This window comes from Carassius auratus, chromosome 15 (assembly GCF_003368295.1).
Source record: "Carassius auratus strain Wakin chromosome 15, ASM336829v1, whole genome shotgun sequence".
Classification (NCBI taxonomy): domain Eukaryota; kingdom Metazoa; phylum Chordata; class Actinopteri; order Cypriniformes; family Cyprinidae; genus Carassius; species Carassius auratus.
This window is the reverse complement of record NC_039257.1, coordinates 19026814-19048502: the sequence shown is the minus strand read 5'-3', so window position 1 is coordinate 19048502 and position 21689 is coordinate 19026814. Positions and strand designations below refer to the sequence as shown.

At 35.3% G+C, this 21689-nt stretch overlaps 1 protein-coding gene across 3 annotated transcripts in view; it reads right to left on the bottom strand.

Moving 5' to 3' along the window:
- The window catches only part of LOC113115316 (RCC1 and BTB domain-containing protein 2-like), a 41137-nt gene that overhangs the window by 12624 nt on the left and 6824 nt on the right, over positions 1 to 21689 (bottom strand). For all 3 annotated transcript variants that reach the window (XM_026282802.1, XM_026282803.1, XM_026282801.1), the window contains 5 exons: positions 18660 to 18826; positions 15095 to 15253; positions 14455 to 14562; positions 13382 to 13524; positions 11603 to 11793 (listed from right to left, as the gene is read on the bottom strand). In XM_026282802.1, coding sequence (XP_026138587.1) covers positions 11603 to 11793; positions 13382 to 13524; positions 14455 to 14562; positions 15095 to 15253; positions 18660 to 18826 — 768 coding nt within the window. The remainder of the gene's footprint in view (positions 1 to 11602; positions 11794 to 13381; positions 13525 to 14454; positions 14563 to 15094; positions 15254 to 18659; positions 18827 to 21689) is intronic.

The following is a 21689-nucleotide window of genomic DNA, read 5'->3' as shown; positions in this document are numbered from 1 at the left end:
AAGATGCATCTCAAAATCATAAAGTCACTGCTGGAAAGGTTTCAAATATGCAAAGATGCTGGAAAACTGAAGAATCTGCAAGACCTTAAAGTTGTTTCTTCTGTATGTGCGGTGCAATAAATCGAGAAAGAAAAGAAAGGATATGTTTTGACTCAGTGTTGCCAAATCTTTGTAGTAAGAAAGGGTTATTTCCGTTATCTTAGAAATAAGCAACATATCAAAATATAGCGACCTGCACCTGCTTAACTTTAAAGGAGTAGTTCACCCAAAAATGAAAATTCAGTGATTAACTACTCACCCTCATGTCGTTCCGAACCTGTAAGACCTTCATTCATCTTCTTAACACAATTAAAATATTTTTGATTAAATCTGAGAGCTCACTGATCCTCCATAGAAAGCAAGTATATGATCACTATCAAAGCACAGTAGCAATCGCAGCAAGGAGATCAGTAAAATAGTCCATATGCACGCCAGGGGTGCAACTGATCGTAAATGACCCATGATCCGTACAGACCAGGCCTCACGGTGCGGCACTCAGTCCCGGAAGAGAAGACAATGCTGAATAAAGTCATAATTTATTTTTTATTCGATGCTTCAACAAATTCTAACTGACCCTCTGATGTCACATGGACTACTTTGAATATGTTTTTATTACCTTTCTGGACATGGACAGGATACCGTACACACAGCTTCAATGGAGGGACAGAGAGCTCTCTTAATATCTTAAACTGTGTTCCGAAGATAAACGGAGGTCTTACGGGTTTGGAACGACATTAGTTGTGGAGTCATTAATGACATAATCTTCATTTGTGGGTGAACTAACCCTTTAAGCTAGTAGTTTTTGCTGTGGTATAGAAGTACTTAAAGTAAGCTTTCAATAAATGTTTTTTGCTGATCTGAAAAATTATCCGATCCGTGACTCTAAATCCATAATGTGATAACAAAACTTTGAGTTTTGTGATCCATTGCACCACGAATGCACAAGCATGCTGTATGTAAACAACACTGTATGTGCTGATTCATTCTGGTTTAGGGTGTGTGCATAAAGCGAGAATCCATATTAAGAAAGGAATGGAAAACAAATAACATTTGCTAACAGTTGCCTGTTACATTAAAGTTCTTAAAGTTTAACTTACGCATAAACAGAGTTAGAAGAGATGACGGAGAATGATGGCAAGTCATGACAAACTGACAAACATCTCATCTTATAAACTGTCTGGTAAGTACTGCAGCTCCATAGTATAAACAGAGTACGTGCAAACGCAAATCTCGAAAGTGAAACTAAAAAGAGACTGCATTCAAAAACAGTTTCAATGCCAGGGATAATAGCAGCTCCATGATGTCCGCAATTTATATACAGTACAATTACTCAATGATAGAACTGAGAGATAAAATACTGAAATAAATATTTTCCTCCCATCTCATATTTATTCCCTTTAGGGGTTCTGTAGTACACATTTTCTTTCAGAGCACGGTATTGGGACAGGTGGTGTGGTGGGGGATGTGGGGGGTGGTGTCATGATGCTGGTTAGATAGCATTATTTGTCAGAACACCTGCTCAACATCGTGATATCTGTCATCGTCTATCGTCCCAACCCTAGTTGAACCCCTGATGTCACATGGACTATTTTACCGATGTCCTTACTATTGTTTCTGTATCTTGATTGTGGTAATATCCTTGCTGTCTATGGTCTATGGATATATAAAGCTTAATTCGATCTTAATTTGTTTTCCGAAGATGAAAGAAGGTCTTACGGGTTTGGAACTACATGAGGGTTGGTAATTAATGACAGAACTTTCATTTTTGAAATGTAACAGCAGAGCCCAAAACAAGCTAAAACATTTGGCCCCTTTACTATATGAAATCCTTAGCAGACAGTTTTTGGCAGCTGCCCTCAGTTAAGTGTCCTGTTGGTCTACCTGGAGTGCTGAATGAGCTGGTGAAAATAAGCATCACAATCCTAGATATAAAACAAATACATACATCCAAACAAATGTTAAAACTTATTTATCTAATCAAGTTGTTGTCTGTATTCTCCAGGAAGTATTTCAATGCATTACAATTTGTGCTCAGCAGTGGGTAGTACGAGTGCTTTCTGAAACAGGTGACTTGCCAGACTTTTAAAATAGGGAAATCAAGGAAGCCAATTTATCAGGAGTGTCTAATCTTTCTTAACAGCCTAAATGTTTGGCGTTTTAAGAACAACAGTCTATATCTGAAGACGTTTGACGTTTTTCCACTGGAGACGTTTTAAATATTTATATGAATCAATTCTAAGAAAGTTAGAAGCTGTATTAAAAGCTAATGGTGGTAAAAACACCTTAATAAAGAAATAGGGGAGAGCAGTGTACAACCTAATGCAGGGCTAGGTGTAACACAAATTGTTAAAAAAAAATTCACAGAAGCTAGAAAAATAAAAACCATGTATTTACTGGTTACCATATCAACATTATATAGAGAAAAATGCACTAATCTTTGAAAGATAATCACTGAACATTTAATTGTAGCTAAAGTAAATTTAAATGTAACATCCTAATTTGAGTGTTAATCTGAAATGACACAAACATCCTATTGTTTAAATGTACAACCCTTCAGAAGTTTAGATTTAATTTAAATAAAATTTAAATGTCAGTTGTGGTGGGGCACATTGTAACACTGTTAAAACATGCATCGCTATTAGAACTGTTATTCTATGAAGGTAGAATGCTATTGAGAAACCATCAGAAACAGGTGAAGAAAGACAGAGGAAGAACCTGAAAGTTCAGAATTTATTATTTTAAGATATATGAAGCATTCGTGCTGGCTTGTCCATTTGTCTTCTGTGACGTTCGGAGGGAGGGGTGTGACGTATTCCATTTCTGTTCTTCTGAATATCTAAATGTTTCTTCATCAATTTGCCCACAATGCTTTTATCTATGCTTTATAGCTGTGTTTTATGGTGTTTATTTTCAAACAAGTTTATTAATAAAACAAGACACATATTTGAACTAGACATGTAAAATGAATTGGAAAAAAATATATAATAATAATAATTTTATATATATATAAATATATATTTATACATAGTATATATGAACCCTGAATACAACCCCAATTCAAGAAATGTTAGGAAGTTTTGTGAAATGCCATAGAATGAGTAATGCTATTTGTTCATTTTCTTTAAAGTGTATTTAATTGACTAAAACAAATATTTGTTTTTACAAAGAGAACAAATGAGTACAAAGAGAAGATGCTCCTTTTATACCCAAGAAGGATATCCCTTTAACCAATTCACCTGCTTACTGTGAACGGTTTAAAAACAGTTTCCCAAAGTTTTGGAGTAAACTTTAAAAATGAACTAATGGCTCTGCAGCCATAGGATTCAGACGACTTCTCCTCAAGCGACAATGACATTCTACGCTGATCTCTGCTGCCTGAAGAATAATTTCACACTGTTTTTTCCATTATGAGTGTCGTCTGTCTCGAATGGGACTAAGTTTGTCCTAAAACCGAGACATGGTTATATACCTAAGGTGCTCTCTAGTCCATTAAGGACACAGGCCATTACACTCTCTGCGCTTCCTCCAACAGAAGAGAACCAATAATTGAATTTACTGTGCCGCTGAAAGTTTACATTGAGCCTTCTGCCCCATTTAGGCAGTCTGAACAGCTCTTTGTTTGCTTTGGTGGCTGCACTAAAGGGCATCAGGTCACGAAGCAGAGACTTTCTTAGTGGATAGTTGACACTATTATGCTTGCCTACTCTTCCTTGGGCCTGCAATGCCCCATTGGAGTACAAGCCCATTCAACTAGAGGCATCACCTCTTCTTGGGCATGGTTTAGAGGCATGTCCATTGCAGAATTATTTTGCGGGGGCGGTTGGGCCTTGCTGTCCACATTTGCTAAGTTTTATAACCTGGACGTCCCTGCCTTGCAGTTTAGGGTTCTTTCTGGATAACTGGCACACACCTGCTTACGCAGTACCACTCTGAGCAGGAGTTTGGCCATAAGGTGCTCAAACCCATTAGAGGAAAAAGTAATTTTTTCTCCTGAACTGAAACTTTAATCTCATTAATCTTCATTACATTTGTAACCAGGAACATTTACTACATTTTACTAAATCTGAACAACATTTCCAAAACTGCTCTGTGAATCACTTCATGAACATTTTACCGTTTGATTTGAGTAAAACTAGCATAATATCATATACACAGAACTGTAAAGGTATTAGCGGCAACCCCTCAAAGTAAAAGTCAAATAAATGATAAATGAAATTAATGTTTTATGTCTTCATTTGATAACCAGAAAAATATAAATACACAAAACAGAATTTCTGAGGCAAAAAAAAAAAAATCATAAGGCTACTTTAAGAAAAAAAATATATATATTGATCAACTAAGTTGTTTATACATTCAAATAATTAGACATGCTAAAACAGAATTTGGTAAAAACGAAAAATATACATAATATAGTGAGAAAAAATACAACATTTCATAGAACCCTAAACATGTAATTTTTGTTAAACTTTTAGTAAAATGATGTGAAAAGTATAAGGTTTCATGATTTTAATTAATTAAAATCTAACATACTTTTTAATTAATAAAATTAAACTATTAAAAAAGAAGTTAAAACTTAAATTAAAACTGAAAAAATTATATATTATAAATTATATATTATTAATTTAGGAAAAAATAAAATGGATTTCGTATAGCCCTTTATCCATTGCAGCCTTGTATACAGACATAATAACAACAAAACTGTGCATTTATAAAATAAAGATAACAAATAAGGTGTGCCGTCTGCAGCCTTGGTCTGCGCTGATCTTCATTTAAAAACACATCATTAAAATGAACTGTAACTCCGTGAATACTCAACGAAGAGACATGAGAGATATATCTATAGAAAGCCTGACATGTCTACTTTTAAACTAAACAAGTGCTACTGAAAACAAATATTCTGTGATAAAGTAATCCATATGAAAACAACGCAATGTCCGTCTCCCTTCATTATATCTAATGCGACCACGCCCCCGAACTGAACACGCTTTTAACATTATAATGTTTCACTGAAGCGTGCGGCTTGAATACGCCCATACAACAGAAAACTAAGCAGCGAGACTGTTCTTCAGGTTTTTTATTTTACTGTTTGCTTCCCGCTGAGAGGAATAAGACATAATTTACCCCAAGAAGATGTGATGAGGATTACCTCAGGATTTGCTTTTTGGATTTCCTCAGAAATAAAGAATGAAGTGCTTTATTCAGCAGAGATCATAAACATGTGTAAATCTTTTTTATTTATAATATATAACTATATACTTGTAGTTTCACAACTATAATTCCTGACTAAGTCCTCTCTCACGCTGCAGTTTTCCACAAGTTCATCAAACAACCGCAGTAAGAATATTTCATCAAGCACGGTGAGTAATGGCTTCTCCTACAATTGTTATTTGCACCTCTTGCCACATGTACAGTTTATCTATCTCTGTCGCTGATGAGGGATTCACATGTGATAAATGCAGGGAAACAGTTAGGCTGACAGAGAAGATTTCAGAATTAGAGACACGCATCCAAACTTTAATTGAGGACAGTAAGAATGTTAGGGTTCTAGATATGGCTTTGGATGCGTCTAGCTCAGGGATTCCTGTACATTGTCCGGTTCCAGCAGAGCCCCTGCAGCAGGGCAACTGGGTGACGGTGAGGCAGCGTAGTCGTGGGTCAAAACACCGCTCTTCTGTTCCGATCAAAACATTAAACAGGTTCTCCCCACTCAGTGATGCACCCACTGAGAAACCTGATGAAAGTGCTCTAGTTATTGGCGATTCTATTGTACGGAACGTGAATATAGAGACACCAGCCACCATAGTCAAATGTTTACCGGGAGCCAGAGCGCCTGACATCTTGGCAAATTTAAAAGTGCTGGCTAATGCTAAACGTAAATACAGTAAGATTGTTATTCATGCCGGCGCTAATGATGTTCGACTTCGCCAGTCGGAGATCACTAAAAATAACTTTAAAGAGGTGTGTGAACTTGCAAGCACGATGTCAGACACTGTAATATGCTCTGGTCCCCTCCCTGCTTACCGTGGTGATGAGATGCATAGCAGATTGTCATCACTCAATGGCTGGATGTCTAAGTGGTGCCCACAGAATAACATAGGTTATATAGACAATTGGACGAGCTTTTGGGGCAGACCTGACCTGTTTAAAAGAGATGGTCTTCATCCCTCCTGGGATGGCGCCACTCTTCTGTCTAGAAATATGGCAAATAGTCTTAGTGTTTATACTTGACTAACTGGGGCCCAGGTCAGGAAGCAGACAGACTGGCTAAACCGACCGTCTGCTAGCTGCCTCCCGTCACAGAGGTCAGTTAATTCTCAGCACATAGAGACTCTTTCACCTAGATATCACACTATAGAGACTGTGTCTGTTCCACGAACTAGAAAATACAAAAAACGTCCAAACCAAGTTAAGGTTAACAATTTAATTGAGGTTCAACAAATAAAAGACAAATGCAATATGGATAAACAAATGATAAAGATTGGCTTATTGAATATCAGATCCATTTCTACGAAAACACTTTTTGTAAATAATATGATAACTGATCATAATATAGATGTGCTCTGCTTGACAGAAACCTGGCTAAAACCTGATGATTACATTATTTTAAATGAGTCCACCCCCCAAGATTATTGTTATAAACACGAGCCGCGTCTAAAAGGCAAAGGGGGAGGTGTTGCTTCAATTTATAATAACGTTTTCAGGATTTCTCAGAGGGCAGGCTTCAAGTATAACTCGTTTGAAGTAATGGTGCTTCATATAACATTATCCAGAGAAACCAATGTTAATGATAAATCCCCTGTTATGTTTGTACTGGCTACTGTATACAGGCCACCAGGGCACCATACAGACTTTATTAAAGAGTTTGGTGATTTTACATCCGAGTTAGTTCTGGCTGCAGATAAAGTCTTAATAGTTGGTGATTTTAATATCCATGTCGATAATGAAAAAGATGTATTGGGATCAGCATTTATAGACATTCTGAACTCTATTGGTGTTAGACAACACGTTTCAGGACCTACTCATTGTCGAAATCATACTCTGGATTTAATACTGTCACATGGAATTGATGTTGATAGTGTTGAAATTATTCAGCCAAGTGATGATATCTCAGATCATTATTTAGTTCTGTGTAAACTTCATATAGCCAAAATTGTAAATTCTACTTCTTGTTACAAGTATCGAAGAACCATCACTTCTACCACAAAAGACAGCTTTTTAAGTTATCTTCCTGATGTATCCGAATTCCTTAGCATATCCAAAACCTCAGAACAACTTGATGATGTAACAGAAACTATGGACTCTCTCTTTTCTAGCACTTTAAATACAGTTGCTCCTTTACGCTTAAGAAAGGTTAAGGAAAACAGTTTGACACCATGGTATAATGAGCATACTCGCACCCTAAAGAGAGCAGCCCGAAAAATGGAGCGCAGCTGGAGGAAAACAAAACTAGAGGTATTTCGTATTGCTTGGCGGGAAAGTAGCATATCCTACCGAAAAGCATTAAAAACTGCTAGATCTGATTACTTTTCTTCTCTTTTAGAAGAAAACAAACATAACCCCAGGTATTTATTCAATACAGTGGCTAAATTAACGAAAAATAAAGCCTCAACAAGTGTTGACATTTCCCAACACCACAGCAGTAATGACTTTATGAACTACTTTACTTCTAAAATCGATACTATTAGAGATAAAATTGCAACCATTCAGCCGTCAGCTACAGTTTCGCATCAGACAGTGCACTATAGACCCCCTGAGGAACAGTTCCACTCATTCTCTACTATAGGAGAGGAAGAATTGTATAAACTTGTTAAATCATCTAAACTTACAACATGTATGTTAGACCCTATACCATCTAAGCTCTTAAAAGAGGTGCTTCCAGAAGTCATAGGTCCTCTTCTGACTATTATTAATTCCTCATTGTTATTAGGACATGTCCCCAAAACCTTCAAACTGGCTGTTATTAAGCCTCTCATAAAAAAGCCACAACTTGACCCCAGAGAACTAGTTAATTATAGACCAATCTCGAATCTCCCTTTTCTGTCCAAGATACTAGAAAAGGTGGTATCCTCACAATTATATTCCTTCTTAGAGAAAAATGGTATATGTGAGGATTTCCAGTCAGGATTTAGACCGTATCATAGTACTGAAACTGCTCTCCTTAGAGTTACAAATGATCTGCTCTTATCATCTGATCGTGGGTGTATCTCTCTATTAGTTTTATTGGATCTTAGTGCTGCGTTTGACACAATTGACCACAACATTCTTTTGCATAGACTTGAACACTTTGTTGGCATCAGTGGAAGTGCATTAGCATGGTTTAAATCGTACTTATATGACCGCCATCAGTTCGTAGCAGTGAATGAAGATGTATCATATCGATCACAAGTGCAGTATGGAGTACCTCAAGGCTCAGTTCTAGGGCCGCTACTCTTCACGCTTTATATGTTACCCTTGGGAGATATCATCAGGAAACATGGTGTTAGCTTTCACTGTTATGCTGATGATACGCAGCTCTATATTTCCTCGCAGCCCGGTGAAACACACCAATTTGAAAAACTAATGGAATGCATAGTCGATATAAAAAGTTGGATGACGAGTAATTTCTTACTGCTAAATTCAGAAAAAACAGAGGTGTTAATCATAGGGCCTAAAAACTCTACTTGTAATAACCTAGAACACTGTCTAAGACTTGATGGTTGCTCTGTCAATTTTTCGTCATCAGTTAGGAACCTAGGTGTGCTACTTGATCGCAATCTTTCCTTAGAAAGCCACGTTTCTAGCATTTGTAAAACTGCATTTTTCCATCTCAAAAATATATCTAAATTACGGCCTATGCTCTCAATGTCAAATGCAGAAATGTTAATCCATGCATTTATGACTTCAAGGTTAGACTACTGTAATGCTTTATTGGGTGGTTGTTCTGCACGCTTGGTAAACAAACTACAGCTAGTCCAAAATGCAGCAGCAAGAGTTCTTACTAGAACCAGGAAGTATGACCATATTAGCCCGGTCCTGTCCACACTGCACTGGCTCCCTATCAAACATCGTATAGATTTTAAAATATTGCTTATTACTTATAAAGCCCTGAATGGTTTAGCACCTCAGTATTTGAATGAGCTCCTTTTACATTATACTCCTCTACGTCCGCTACGTTCTCAAAACTCAGGCAATTTGATAATACCTAGAATATCAAAATCAACTGCGGGCGGCAGATCCTTTTCCTATTTCGCGCCTAAACTCTGGAATAACCTACCTAATATTGTTCGGGAGGCAGACACACTCTTGCAGTTTAAATCTAGATTAAAGACCCATCTCTTTAACCTGGCATACACATAACATACTAATATGCTTTTAATATCCAAATCCGTTAAAGGATTTTTAGGCTGCATTAATTAGGTAAACTGGAACCGGAACACTTCACATAACACCGTACTTTCTACATCATTAGAAGAATGGCATCTACGCTAATATTTGTCTGTTTCTCTCTTGTTCCGAGGTCACCGTGGCCACCAGATCCAGTCTGTGTCCAGATCAGAGGGTCACTGCAGTCACCCGGATCCAGTACGTATCCAGACCAGATGGTGGATCAGCACCTAGAAAGGACCTCTACTGCCCTGAAAGACAGCGGAGACCAGGACAACTAGAGCCCCAGATACAGATCCCCTGTAAAGACCTTGTCTCAGAGGAGCACCAGGACAAGACCACAGGAAACAGATGATTCTTCTGCACAATCTGACTTTGCTGCAGCCTGGAATTGAACTACTGGTTTCGTCTGGTCAGAGGAGAACTGGCCCCCCCAACTGAGCCTGGTTTCTCCCAAGGTTTTTTTCTCCATTCTGTCACCGATGGAGTTTCGGTTCCTTGCCGCTGTCGCCTCTGGCTTGCTTAGTTGGGGTCACTTCATCTACAGCGATATCGTTGACTTGATTGCAAATTAAAACAGACACTATTTCAACTGAACAGAGATGACATCAATTAATTCAATGATGAACTGCCTTTAACTATCATTTTGCATTATTGAGACACTGTTTTCCAAATGAATGTTGTTCAGTGCTTTGGCGCAATGTATTTTGTTTAAAGCACTATATAAATAAAGGTGATTGATTGACTAAGTGTATAATCAAGTGAAACGTTATGAAGTTAAAAATAACAATATGCACTTTGCATACCATTGAAAAGCTTGATGTAAATAATAACAATGTAACAAATAAATGTAAATGTACTGTGTACATATGTAACAAACAATAGGTGCGTTTACATAGACACTTTTTGCTTCCATCGGATTGAATCCATTCTGATTGACGAATCCGAACGTAATGTTTACATGAACGCTGAATAAAGTGATAGGCTTTATGTGTCACATGCTTCTGATCGGATTTACTCTTTTGACATGAGCACAATGCATGAATATACATGAGTTTCCCGCTGCTGTCGCATGCTGTTTAAAAAAGCACATGTGATATTTATCTACTTAGTGTCCTAATTAGGCGACGACCAGCACATGAACTGTTGTGCTGCTTAACGTTACTTGGAAAATAAAAAAGGGTGTAAAAGTGCCCCTTCCCGCACCAAAAACTAGTCGCCTGTAGATGAGAGTCTTAAACAAGGACTGTTGGGACGTGGTCCTGTTCCACTTCACATACGCTGAGAGAAAGGGGAGTTTTATAATGACAGGACACTTATTTATGACATTTTATTTGCCTGGAAGAACACCTCGTTCCTCGCGTCAGACGTCATTACGCCATCTCTAAGTCACTGCGCATGCGCAGTACTTTCCTGTTTTGGTTTTCAGTCCAATCAAATGTTTACATGTACTCGTACTCGGATTACAAAAGGAATAAACCACCTCTTACAACGTGATCAAAATGTTTGTTGGATCTGGCCAATTCAATCTGATTGACGTGTTTACATGTGAGTTTTTTATTCTGATTGTGCTTCTTGTCCTATTACGATCGGATTAGTAGGGTCCATGTAAACGCAGCTAATGCTGTTCTTTCAATTTATCCCCAAAAAACCTTAAAAAATATTCTCAGCTCTTTTCAACATTAATATTTTTTTCTGTGAATGAGTAAACAGGATGATTTTCACATAATTTAAAAAGAAAAAATCTAGGCTACAAGCTCCAGTTCTCAAAAGTCCCAGAAACCAATGTTCTGTATGTGTTTTATGGCCTCATTTCAAGTGATTAAATTTTTTTTAGTTTTTCACTAACCACTCATAACATTGTTTTCTCAAAAACACAATCATGTACATACATGCATTTCACATATTATTATAGCCCAGTTTGTGCTGATTACAGTGAGATTAGTCTTTACCATTTAGATGTTTAAAAGCAACTGAAAAAAGTTGCTTATACACACACACACACACACACATGTATATATACTTTTATTGCTTTCCTTTTTTTAAATTAATTCTTTCCTTTTTTTTCAGCAAATGGTAGCCCATTGTACAAAGTTGCCCAATTGTTTTAATTCAGTGTCTATAAAGTCTTGTTTTTTTCACTGTTTGCAAGGCTGATGGAAACAGTGGCTGGAAAATACTTGTGGAATAAAGATCTTACCCACAGACAGAAGATGCCAGGTGACTGCCGGTGTGGCAAAGCAGGCGAAGACATCGTCAGTGCTGGTGAAGTGTGTGAGGTGAGGGTAGGCCACGGCCTGACCCCGACACTGACCCCACATCAGAACCTGACCGCTCTGTGTTTTCGCCGCTGATGTGTGACTGGTGTGACAAGCAGCAACCTCAACTAATCTGCAGGAGACAAATGAGTGACACAGATGCTTCTGTTAAATGATGATTTAAAAAGCTTTTTAACATTTTAAAAAGCTTTTTATGTGTTTGATATAGAAGATAAATTGCATATTTTTTTGATAAACATGTAAACTGACAGGAAATGACAATGAACAACCCACTATATACACTTTTTCATTGTTTATAAATTTGTATCAAATTTACAACAAAACATTGCATTTTTAGTTTTTAAAAATAAAAATGTAAAAAATATTTTATAAATATTTTTATAGTGCTATATTTCTGTGAGATTTCTGTGAGATTCATTGTGTATTTGGTGGTAGTTTTCCTCAAATCAAATGGTGAAAAGCATTCAAAGTTTGTAAAAATGTCTAAGAGCAGCTCTGGAGATGAAGTTCACGTGTTCATGTCTTCATATATTGTTATATATATATATATATATATATATATATATATATATATATATATATATATATATATATATATATATATATATATAGAGTGTTTGAGTCTGTGTAGTAAACCAAACTCCACCATTAATTCACAAAGAGACAAGCAGAACATACAGACTTGTTAGCAACATGCACTGACTGCCTGTTGTCACCTTTATTTCTACTGTCTGGTCTACAACTGAGCCTGGTTTCTCCCAAGGTTTTTTTTTTCTCCATTCTGTCACTGATGGAGTTTCGGTTCCTTGCCGCTGTCGCCTCTGGCTTGTTTAGTTGGGGTCACTTCATCTACAACGATATCATTGACTTGATTGCAAATGACACTATTTAAACTGAACTGAGATGACATCACTGAATTCAATGATGAACTTCCTTTAACTGTCATTTTGCATTATTGAGACACTGTTTTCCTAATTAATGTTGTTCAGCTGCTTTGACGCAATCTTTTTTGTTTAAAGTGCTATATAAATAAAGGTGACTTGACTTGATTTGACTGTGTGATAGGCTGTTAGATTAATCCATATCTAGTAAAAATGTCCATAGTCTGTCATCATTATCAACATAAATTTGATTGCGGTTTAGGTCTAGAATGTTATATATAGTAGTATAATATACATTTTGATCATATATATCATTTCGGATAAATGTAAAAATGTAAATGTGAATATTTTCAAATGACTCAGTAAAACGTAAGAAACTTGAGAATTAAAAAGTGACAGATATGCAAATATATATTGATTATATTTAGTGTTTAAAGCAGAGTTCAGATGGTTACAACTAAGCAAAAATACTTTTTTTCTAAAAATCCAACTGTCTGTGAAGAGGTCTCTCAGTTTCCCACGATAATTGAGCAAACGCCTACGTATGAAGACAATTTCTGGTGAAGTGACTTCCTAAAGCTTCCTTAACAGCTATATCAACTGTAGACAACATACTACACTTGACCTACTTTTTTAAAATGTCTTTGTTAAAGCTTAAGGAAATGCATGACAGGAACTAAATGTATGGATTCCAGTATGCATAAAATGTCCCCCAGATGTGTTCAAATGCACAGCAAATCTGATGAAATGACAGTCAAATTATTTCCACCATATCAACTGTTAAATCTGTCGGGTGGGAGGATGCGCTTTGAATCTTACCTTTCCTTGTCCATGTTGATGAGGGTGGGCACAGCCTGGTTGCTTTTGTTGCCAGTACCCAGCTGCCCGTATGAGTTTGCACCCCAAGAGTAAACAAATCCTTCGTCTGTAAGAGCCAGTGTGTGTGCATATCCACATGCCACCTGTAAAATCAAGAGAGTTCAGGGTTTATAGAAACACATTATTTGCTGGCATATCTGCCATTTATGAATCATTTATTTTGTAACTGAATATTTACAATGTGGGGTAATTGAGATAAATGTCAGTATTATTTGGCTAGACGTGTGGTTTTGACAGGGCATCCTTGGGCTGTTTAAGCTGTTTTTAGACCGCTGTTTATATATATATATATATGAATAATTTGACCTAATAGAAGGGATGATTTTACTTAAGAGATGGTGCCAGCTCCGAAAAAAAAAAGGATTATAAAATAACTGACAGAACATATAGAAACAAATGTATAAATCTGTCATTATTATAACATAAAAAAAGAAAAAAAATGTTATGTGAAATAGGGCTTAAAGAATTGGAAATATAAATATTAGATTTATGTAATTTACATTTAAAACATACAATAAGCAATGTTGCCTCGGAAACTATATGAATAAAATAAGCTGAAGTCCTAAAATAATAAAAGTAAAACCAAAATAAATATAAAATTAGTTAAATATGCATTTACAAAAAAAAACTGACAAAAGCATATAACGGAATCACCATTTTTATAAAAAAATAAATAAATAAATAAAATAAATAATAATAATAGCGAATTCAAAACATTAATATATACTGCAACAGCATATAAACAATACTAAAATAACATTGTTTTACTATATTAATACACTTTTTTTTATCAATGTGAAAAAAAAAATATGCATAAAACTGATACTTTGATGTGACTTGGCTTTAATAAATGTGTTCTATGAACATAGAATATACTATATTTTAATTTCATGTAAAATATATTGCCTGCTGCAAAGAAAAATCTATCACCTAAGGCTTTCTTACAGAAGCCACCTCATTTCAGAAGACCACCATACTCCACTGATTAATACCCAGAGGTCTTTGTCTTTCACCTGTACAACATTGATTCCCTGTAAGGCGGCGATTCGGCAAGGGGTTTGCTGGTTGCCGTTGTTACCCAAACCAAGCTGCCCATTGCAGTTATAACCCCAGCCATAAGTCTGTCAACACAAAGCCTTGAGATAAACCAAGTGATAATTGTAATGTACAGTTACAGTAATTACACACAAAAAAATTAATTATTTCATTTTGAAAACATGAAAGGAAACACTGTCAGTATTAGGTGTGAGAAAAGTATCAATGAGAAGTGTTGAAGGCATAATAAAGCACAACGAAATTCACAGCTGACAGTTGAGACAGTCACAATCAACAACTGTCGCATATCAAAAGACTAAATAACAGAACAAAATATCATATCATGACAGCATGTCAACATTTCCTTACAGCATGTTCATCAATAGTAGGTTTTTAACCCATGAATTTAGAGCAAATGATCATTTAAAACACTCAATAAATCAAAAACAACTAATCATGCCCCCTGACACATGCATACATTCCATAATAAAGAATTGATTTTTTTTTTTTTTGATGGCTAATCCTTGTGATTACATTAAATCTAATTTATTGGATTATATTTTTATTTGACTGTCATCTGTAATTCTTGATTAAACTATTCTTGTTATTTAAACTCACCTCTCCATTGTCCATAACGGCCATAGAGCAGAGCTGTCCACAGGCGATGTTGACCACCACCTTATTCTGCAGACAGCTGCTGACCCTGCGTGGGGTGGGCTGGTTGGCTGTGGATCCAGAACCCACCTGACCGGAGTTGTTGTATCCCCAAGCATAAACCTAAGAACAAGAGAGGACAGGAAACAGAATTTAAAAAAAAAATGGTAATAGGTAACTGTACACTGTTCAAGTTCCTTTTTTTTAAAAAAAAGCATGAAATAATCTGAATGCAAAGTTATTTACACAGAATGTGAAAAATCAGTTGAAATGATTTTGCTTATGATGCCTGTACATCATAAATAAAATGAGGCATCAGTTTACTTGCTCGGTTTACAAGCTTTTTTGCTGTTTTGGTGTCAGTCTTCAATGTCACATGATCCTTCATAAATCATTTAGATTTGGTGTCCAAGACACATTTCTAATAATTACCAAATGTTAAAAATGTTTGTGATGCATGCATATTTGTATATATTTTTGTGATATATATTGATAACATTTTTTTTTTTTTTATGAATACATTTTTCTTTTATGAAGCTTCTTCACTTTGTTTGTTACCATCTTCTCCAACAGTTTTATCCCATGGTCTGCCACTCCTTCAATAATGCCTTAAGCGTTCCCAACTGTGGCTTTTTACAAGAACACTCAGTTTTGAAGGTCAGCCAACTGTGATACACAGCTGATCTCATTGACTTCACTCATGTTTCAGTACCTTCAGTACATTCCAGCTAGTCATTTTCTGGAACCTAAGAAAAAAATTTCTGCATGTACACAGGGATCTCTTTCTTCTCTAAGACTTTAACATTTATTATGCTGAACATGTCTAGTAAGGTCATTTGAGTTGTCCATGTCCATGTAAATATTTGTGCAATTAATCTTTTATTATTAACTTACTAAGTTATTAACTTACTAAGTTAATAATATTTTTTGTAATTACGTTTTTCTATTTTTTACATTTCATTAAAAAACTAAAGTAGTAACCCTAGTGAAAAATAAATATACAAAAATGTAATTGAAATACATTTATTTATGCTAAGCAGACTATTTACATATGTATGAACTTCCTAAATGTACCCAGCAACTGTACTTTTAGTATACTAAACTCTTATCCTTAAAGTCTGCTAAATTGTAGGTATGCACCCATCCGCCTTTTTCAATACCGATCCGATACCAGCGTTTCCCCCCTATTTAAATAAATTTAGTATTTATATGTCTGTGTGTGAAACTCAATCTTTCAAAATCTACTAGATGCAGACTACTAAATTATAAAGAAAAAATAATTTAATAATAAATATGTAAAATATAGGAATATGTATATTCATAATCAATGACAAAAATGTATCACAAACTAGGTAAGTTAATAATCTGGCAGAAAAATGTATTGTAGAAAAATCAGTGCAAAATTCAGCAAACCATGACTGGTGAAAAGTGTTTATTAATTTACTTCAACGCACTGTTAAGTCGTGGGGGAAATTGTGGCCTAATGGTTAGAGAGTTTGATCCCTAACCCTAAGGTTGTGGGTTCGAGTCTTGGGCCAGTAATACCACAACTGAGGCAGCAAGGCACTGAACCCCCAACTGCTCCCTGGCGAGTGGGTTCACTTTGGATGGGTTAAATAGGAAACAATAAGTTTTGGTGTCTCTTTACAATAAGGTATCATTAGTCAAAATTAGTAAAAGTTGAAATTAACATTAAATAACAATAAGCAATACATTTGTTACAATATGCATCAATCTTTGATACTGTAAAAATAAAAAAACTGTACTTTTTTTAGTTCATGTTATCTCTGATCCATTAAAAAAGTAAATGTTGAAATTAACTAGGTTAATATATTAACTACAGTTAACTATGGTTAATATTAAGTATTTGCGATGTTAGGTCATGTTAGGTAGGTAGATAATGTTAACAAATTAAACCTTTATACTTGTTAAATTTCAGTATCTAAGTATAAATAAATGCAAAAGTTTGGTTTTATATATAATTTTTAAGTAACTTTTGGTTGATTTATTTATTTTATTTATTTATTTTGCTGTAATCGTGCCAGATGTTGGTGCCAAGTTCACGGTTTTCCCATGGAATTGGGTTACTTTAACACTATTACCATGGATTACTTTTCATGTCCGCGGGTTAAAGCGACCCCAATATCCTGATATTTAGCTCCTGGAATGTGAATTTTACTGGTGGATCCCCACAGAACCCCCTCACAATGCAATTGGGTGGGTTTTGTTTGCACGCATCGCTTTGCATTAAAAAGTACAAAGCACAAAGGCAAGAGAAATTGATGTGTAGTTTATTATTGAGCCTTTCTTTTAACAGTTTTACATTTCTGTTACTATTCACATAATAAAACAACATTAAACTCTGGGAAGATGATAAAGTCCTTTATTGTTACAAAGCTGACTGTCGTAACCGAACGTGACCAGGGTTTAAAGGCTGAAAGAATGACTGACAGCCACAGAGGAGAAAATAGTTTGTGTGTACTTTAATGTAAAGACTTAAATATTCAAACACATTAAGCTATTGTATGGCTTCAGAAGTAACACAGAATAATATGCACAATCTCGGATTTGGATCAGCCCTCTCTGACCGATACCCAATCCGAAAAAAAAAAAAAAGACAGTATCGGAGCCGATACGAATATCAGTTTGGAGCATCCCTACTAAATTGGAACAAAATTTTATACTAAAGATATACTGAAATATGTTTGATTGTGCTGAAGTGGAACTATAGGAAGTTTACTTTAGGTACACTTTAAATATATTGCATTTAAACCCAATATTATTCAAAGATCATACAATCCTCATCAATAGTGAGATTAAAACACATTTTAGGCTTAATATTGAGAAATGTGCATTGAGGACAAGTAGTAATCCAAATAAAGTTACACAAGTTTTATAACAGTAAGCAATATGTCAGTAGATATATAAATGGATAAGAACTATTCTTAGGATGAAATAAAAGCATTTTAAACTTATAACTTTTTTACTAGGTAAAGTGAAAACAACTAGACAGAATAGTGGTTCTCTACGATTAAGGCTATTAAAATATAAAACAGCTGCCTTCATATTTTAGGAAGGGGTACTTCACAAGGGGAATATAGTATTTAAGGCTCTTTGAAATAAAAAAATTTGATTAAAGGACAAAAACTGTTATAAATATATAATGTATAATGATATAAAGACATAAGAAACAGTTGTATAAATGAATAATTATATAATGTACATATACATTCAGTATAATAATAGTAAGACAGCAGTATTATATGGAAACTATAGGATAACAAAACAAAACTTTTGTGAGAAAATAAAGTCAGAAGAAGGAAAAAAACACTGAAATTGTGGAATGAAAAGTCTAAATTACATTTTATTTTCTGTAGTTTGTTATGTTGTGTGATTGTTTTGTTCTGCGAGATGTAAACTCAGAAATGTGGGGAAAAATCCAGAAAAAAAATATTTTCCATTTTCCATTTCCTCATTTTTGTTTGATAAAATCATAATCAGCACATCATATAATCAGCACATTTTTTACCTCTCCCTCTGTGGTGAGGGCTATGGTGTGATGAGAGCCACAGGCCACCTCTGTCACCCTCTTGCTGATGAGGTTGGTGGAAACCAAGGCAGGAGTCAGGCCGTGGTTGGTGGTGCCATTACCCAGCTGACTGTAGCCGTTGTGACCCCAGGCATAAACTTCTCCATCTACAGACACAGAAGACACGATACAGATCTGAGGACGACAAAACTTTGGCTCAGACATACTGGAAAAGGAAATCTACAATCTACAAGGCCTAAATGAACAGTGCCAAACAAAAATCTAATTGGCTTTGGTGAGAATAAAACTGAACAGCTGACATATGTGATTTAATCAAAGACACAGGCGCTCAGTTGATGTTGACCATCTGAACATCTGCTGTTACTCAGCTTTTACCTCAGTGGAAACTGAATCATTTCATGTTTATCAGGTATGACAATGTCTTGCTTTCCAAAACTCGTGTTGCAACACATAAAATATTTCTCATATTTTCAAACTATAAACTCTCATGGTTTGATCATGTTTTGTTTTTTGCCATTTGTCATCAGACTTCATAGATGTTTAATTAATCCTCATAGATGTTTTTAAAAGGCCTCCTAAAAGGTTTTACCACAAAACGAAACCATTTAAAGAAGAAGTTGGTGGGAAAAAATCTTATCTTGATCTCATAACACACAATCTGAATCCAAAATTGGATTCCACATTTTGAAATGTGATATCTAGAATATGCAGAGTGGAACAAGCCAGTGGACTTATATAAAAAAAAATTAAAACTCAATACTGCATTAAAGAATTGGTTAAAACACTACATAGTCTTCACTGTGTGAATTAAATATAAACAGATTTTTAAATCTACTAAATGTTATTCTGTTAGGAGTAGCGAATGGTTATCTCTTTGTCTTTTGTTGTTTGATTTAAGACCAATTGTATGGATCTAATACATGAATCTGCTTATAAAGAGGGACAAAAGTGTAAAGGAAAAGAGCGGCACTGATTAAGGCATTTTCATTATCATTTGAAGTCAATCAAAACATACATTTGATTAATAGCACAGACTAGCTGGCTCACATTGATGTAAACACTCATGAAAAAAACACATTATATAAATGTGATACAATTTGACCAGTCAACACAGCCATCTAGTCAATGTTCATTATGCGGACATAAAAGATTCACTTAAAGTTCTGTAGATTGTGGATGTCTTCAAGATCGAGCATTGCTAATGACATTATATTAAACAGATGACAACTCTTGGTACACTACCTCAGACCCCACACTTACACAGGCCTTATATGAAGCATAGTCAGCCAAATCATGTCTGAAGGTGGAATACATCTCCCATGAAATTCTCTGATGTAATCTCAAAACCAATAAACACTAGATTGAAGATTAAACTTCAGTGTGATGATGTGCTACCACAACCTTTAACACAATCCCTGATGTAAAAGTAATAATTATATATATATATATATATACACACACACACATATACATACAGTGGAGCTCAAAAGTTTTGGCACCCTTTGCAGAATCTGTGAAAATGCGAGTAATTTTCAAAAAATAAGAGCGATCATACTAAATGCATGTTATATTTTATTTAGTACTGTCCTGAGTAAGATATTGTACATAAAAAGATATTAACATTCAGTCCACAAGACAAAAAAAATGCTGAAATTATTAAAATAACCCCACTGAAAAGTTTGGGAACCCTTGGTTCTTAGTACTGTGTGTGGTCACCTGATGATCCTAGACTGTTTTTCTGGTTTGTGATGGTTGTGCATGAGTCCCTTGTTTGTTCTGAACAGTTAAACTGAGAACTGTTCTTCAGAAAAATCTTTAAGGTCTTGCAGATTCTTCAGTTTTCCAGCATCTTTGCATATTTGAACCCTTTCCAGCAGTGACTTTATGATTTTGAAATACATCTTATCACACTGAGGACATTTGAGGGACTCAAACACAACTATTTAAAAAAAAAAAAAAACATTCACTGATTCTCCAGAAGGAAAAAAGATGCATTAAGAGCTGGAGGGTGAAAACTTTTGAACACGATGAAGATGGCCAAATTTGTCTTATTTTGTTGAAATAGATTTTTTTTTCCATTTAGTTCTGCCCTTCGTAAGCAACAGAAGATACTTGTATGTTTCCAGGTACACAAATTAAGAACAATTTACCTTGATCTTCAAATTCCAAAAGTTTTCACCCCCCAGTTCTTAATGCATCTAGTTTCCTTCTGGAGCATCAGTGAATGTTTGAATCTTTTTAAATAGTTGTGTTTGAGTCCCTCAAATGTCCTCAGTCTGAAAAGATGCATCTCAAAATCATAAAGTCACTGCTGGAAAGGGTTCAAATATGCAAAGATGCTGGAAAACTGAAGAATCTGCAGGACCTTAAAGATTTTTCTGAAGAACGCTGCTCAGTTTAACTGATCAGAACAAACAAGGGACTTATGCACAACCATCACAAAACAGAAAGACAGCCGAGGATCATCAGGTAACAGAACACAGTATTTAAGAACCAAGGGTTCCCAAACTTTTGAGGGTGTTATTTGAATAATTTCAGCAATTTTTTTGTCTTGTGGACTAAATGTTAATATCTTTTATGTACAATATCTTACTCAGGAGAGTACTAAATAAAAAAATAACATGCATTTAGTATGAGTCTCTTATTTTTTGAAAATTACTCATATTTTCACAGATTCTGCAAGGGGTGCCCAAACTTTTGAGCCTCACTGTATATATGTTGTATCCGAATGCAGACACAGAATTTCTGGGGATTGTTACAGATACAAATGCAGATACAAATACTGGCTGTTACTAGGGGTGTGACGGTTAGTATATAACCGTGAGACCGGCGGTTATAGTTGAACACCGTCATTAGAACTCTATAGCCGCCAAAACCGTGTCATTAAAATATTTTTTACAAACATTTTTTATCAAAAATTATTTTCATTTTTTAGATAGGATCATAAGATGCGCAATATATCGGGAGACATGGTTTTACCACTTAATGAAGTTTTGTAAATCGTCTGAC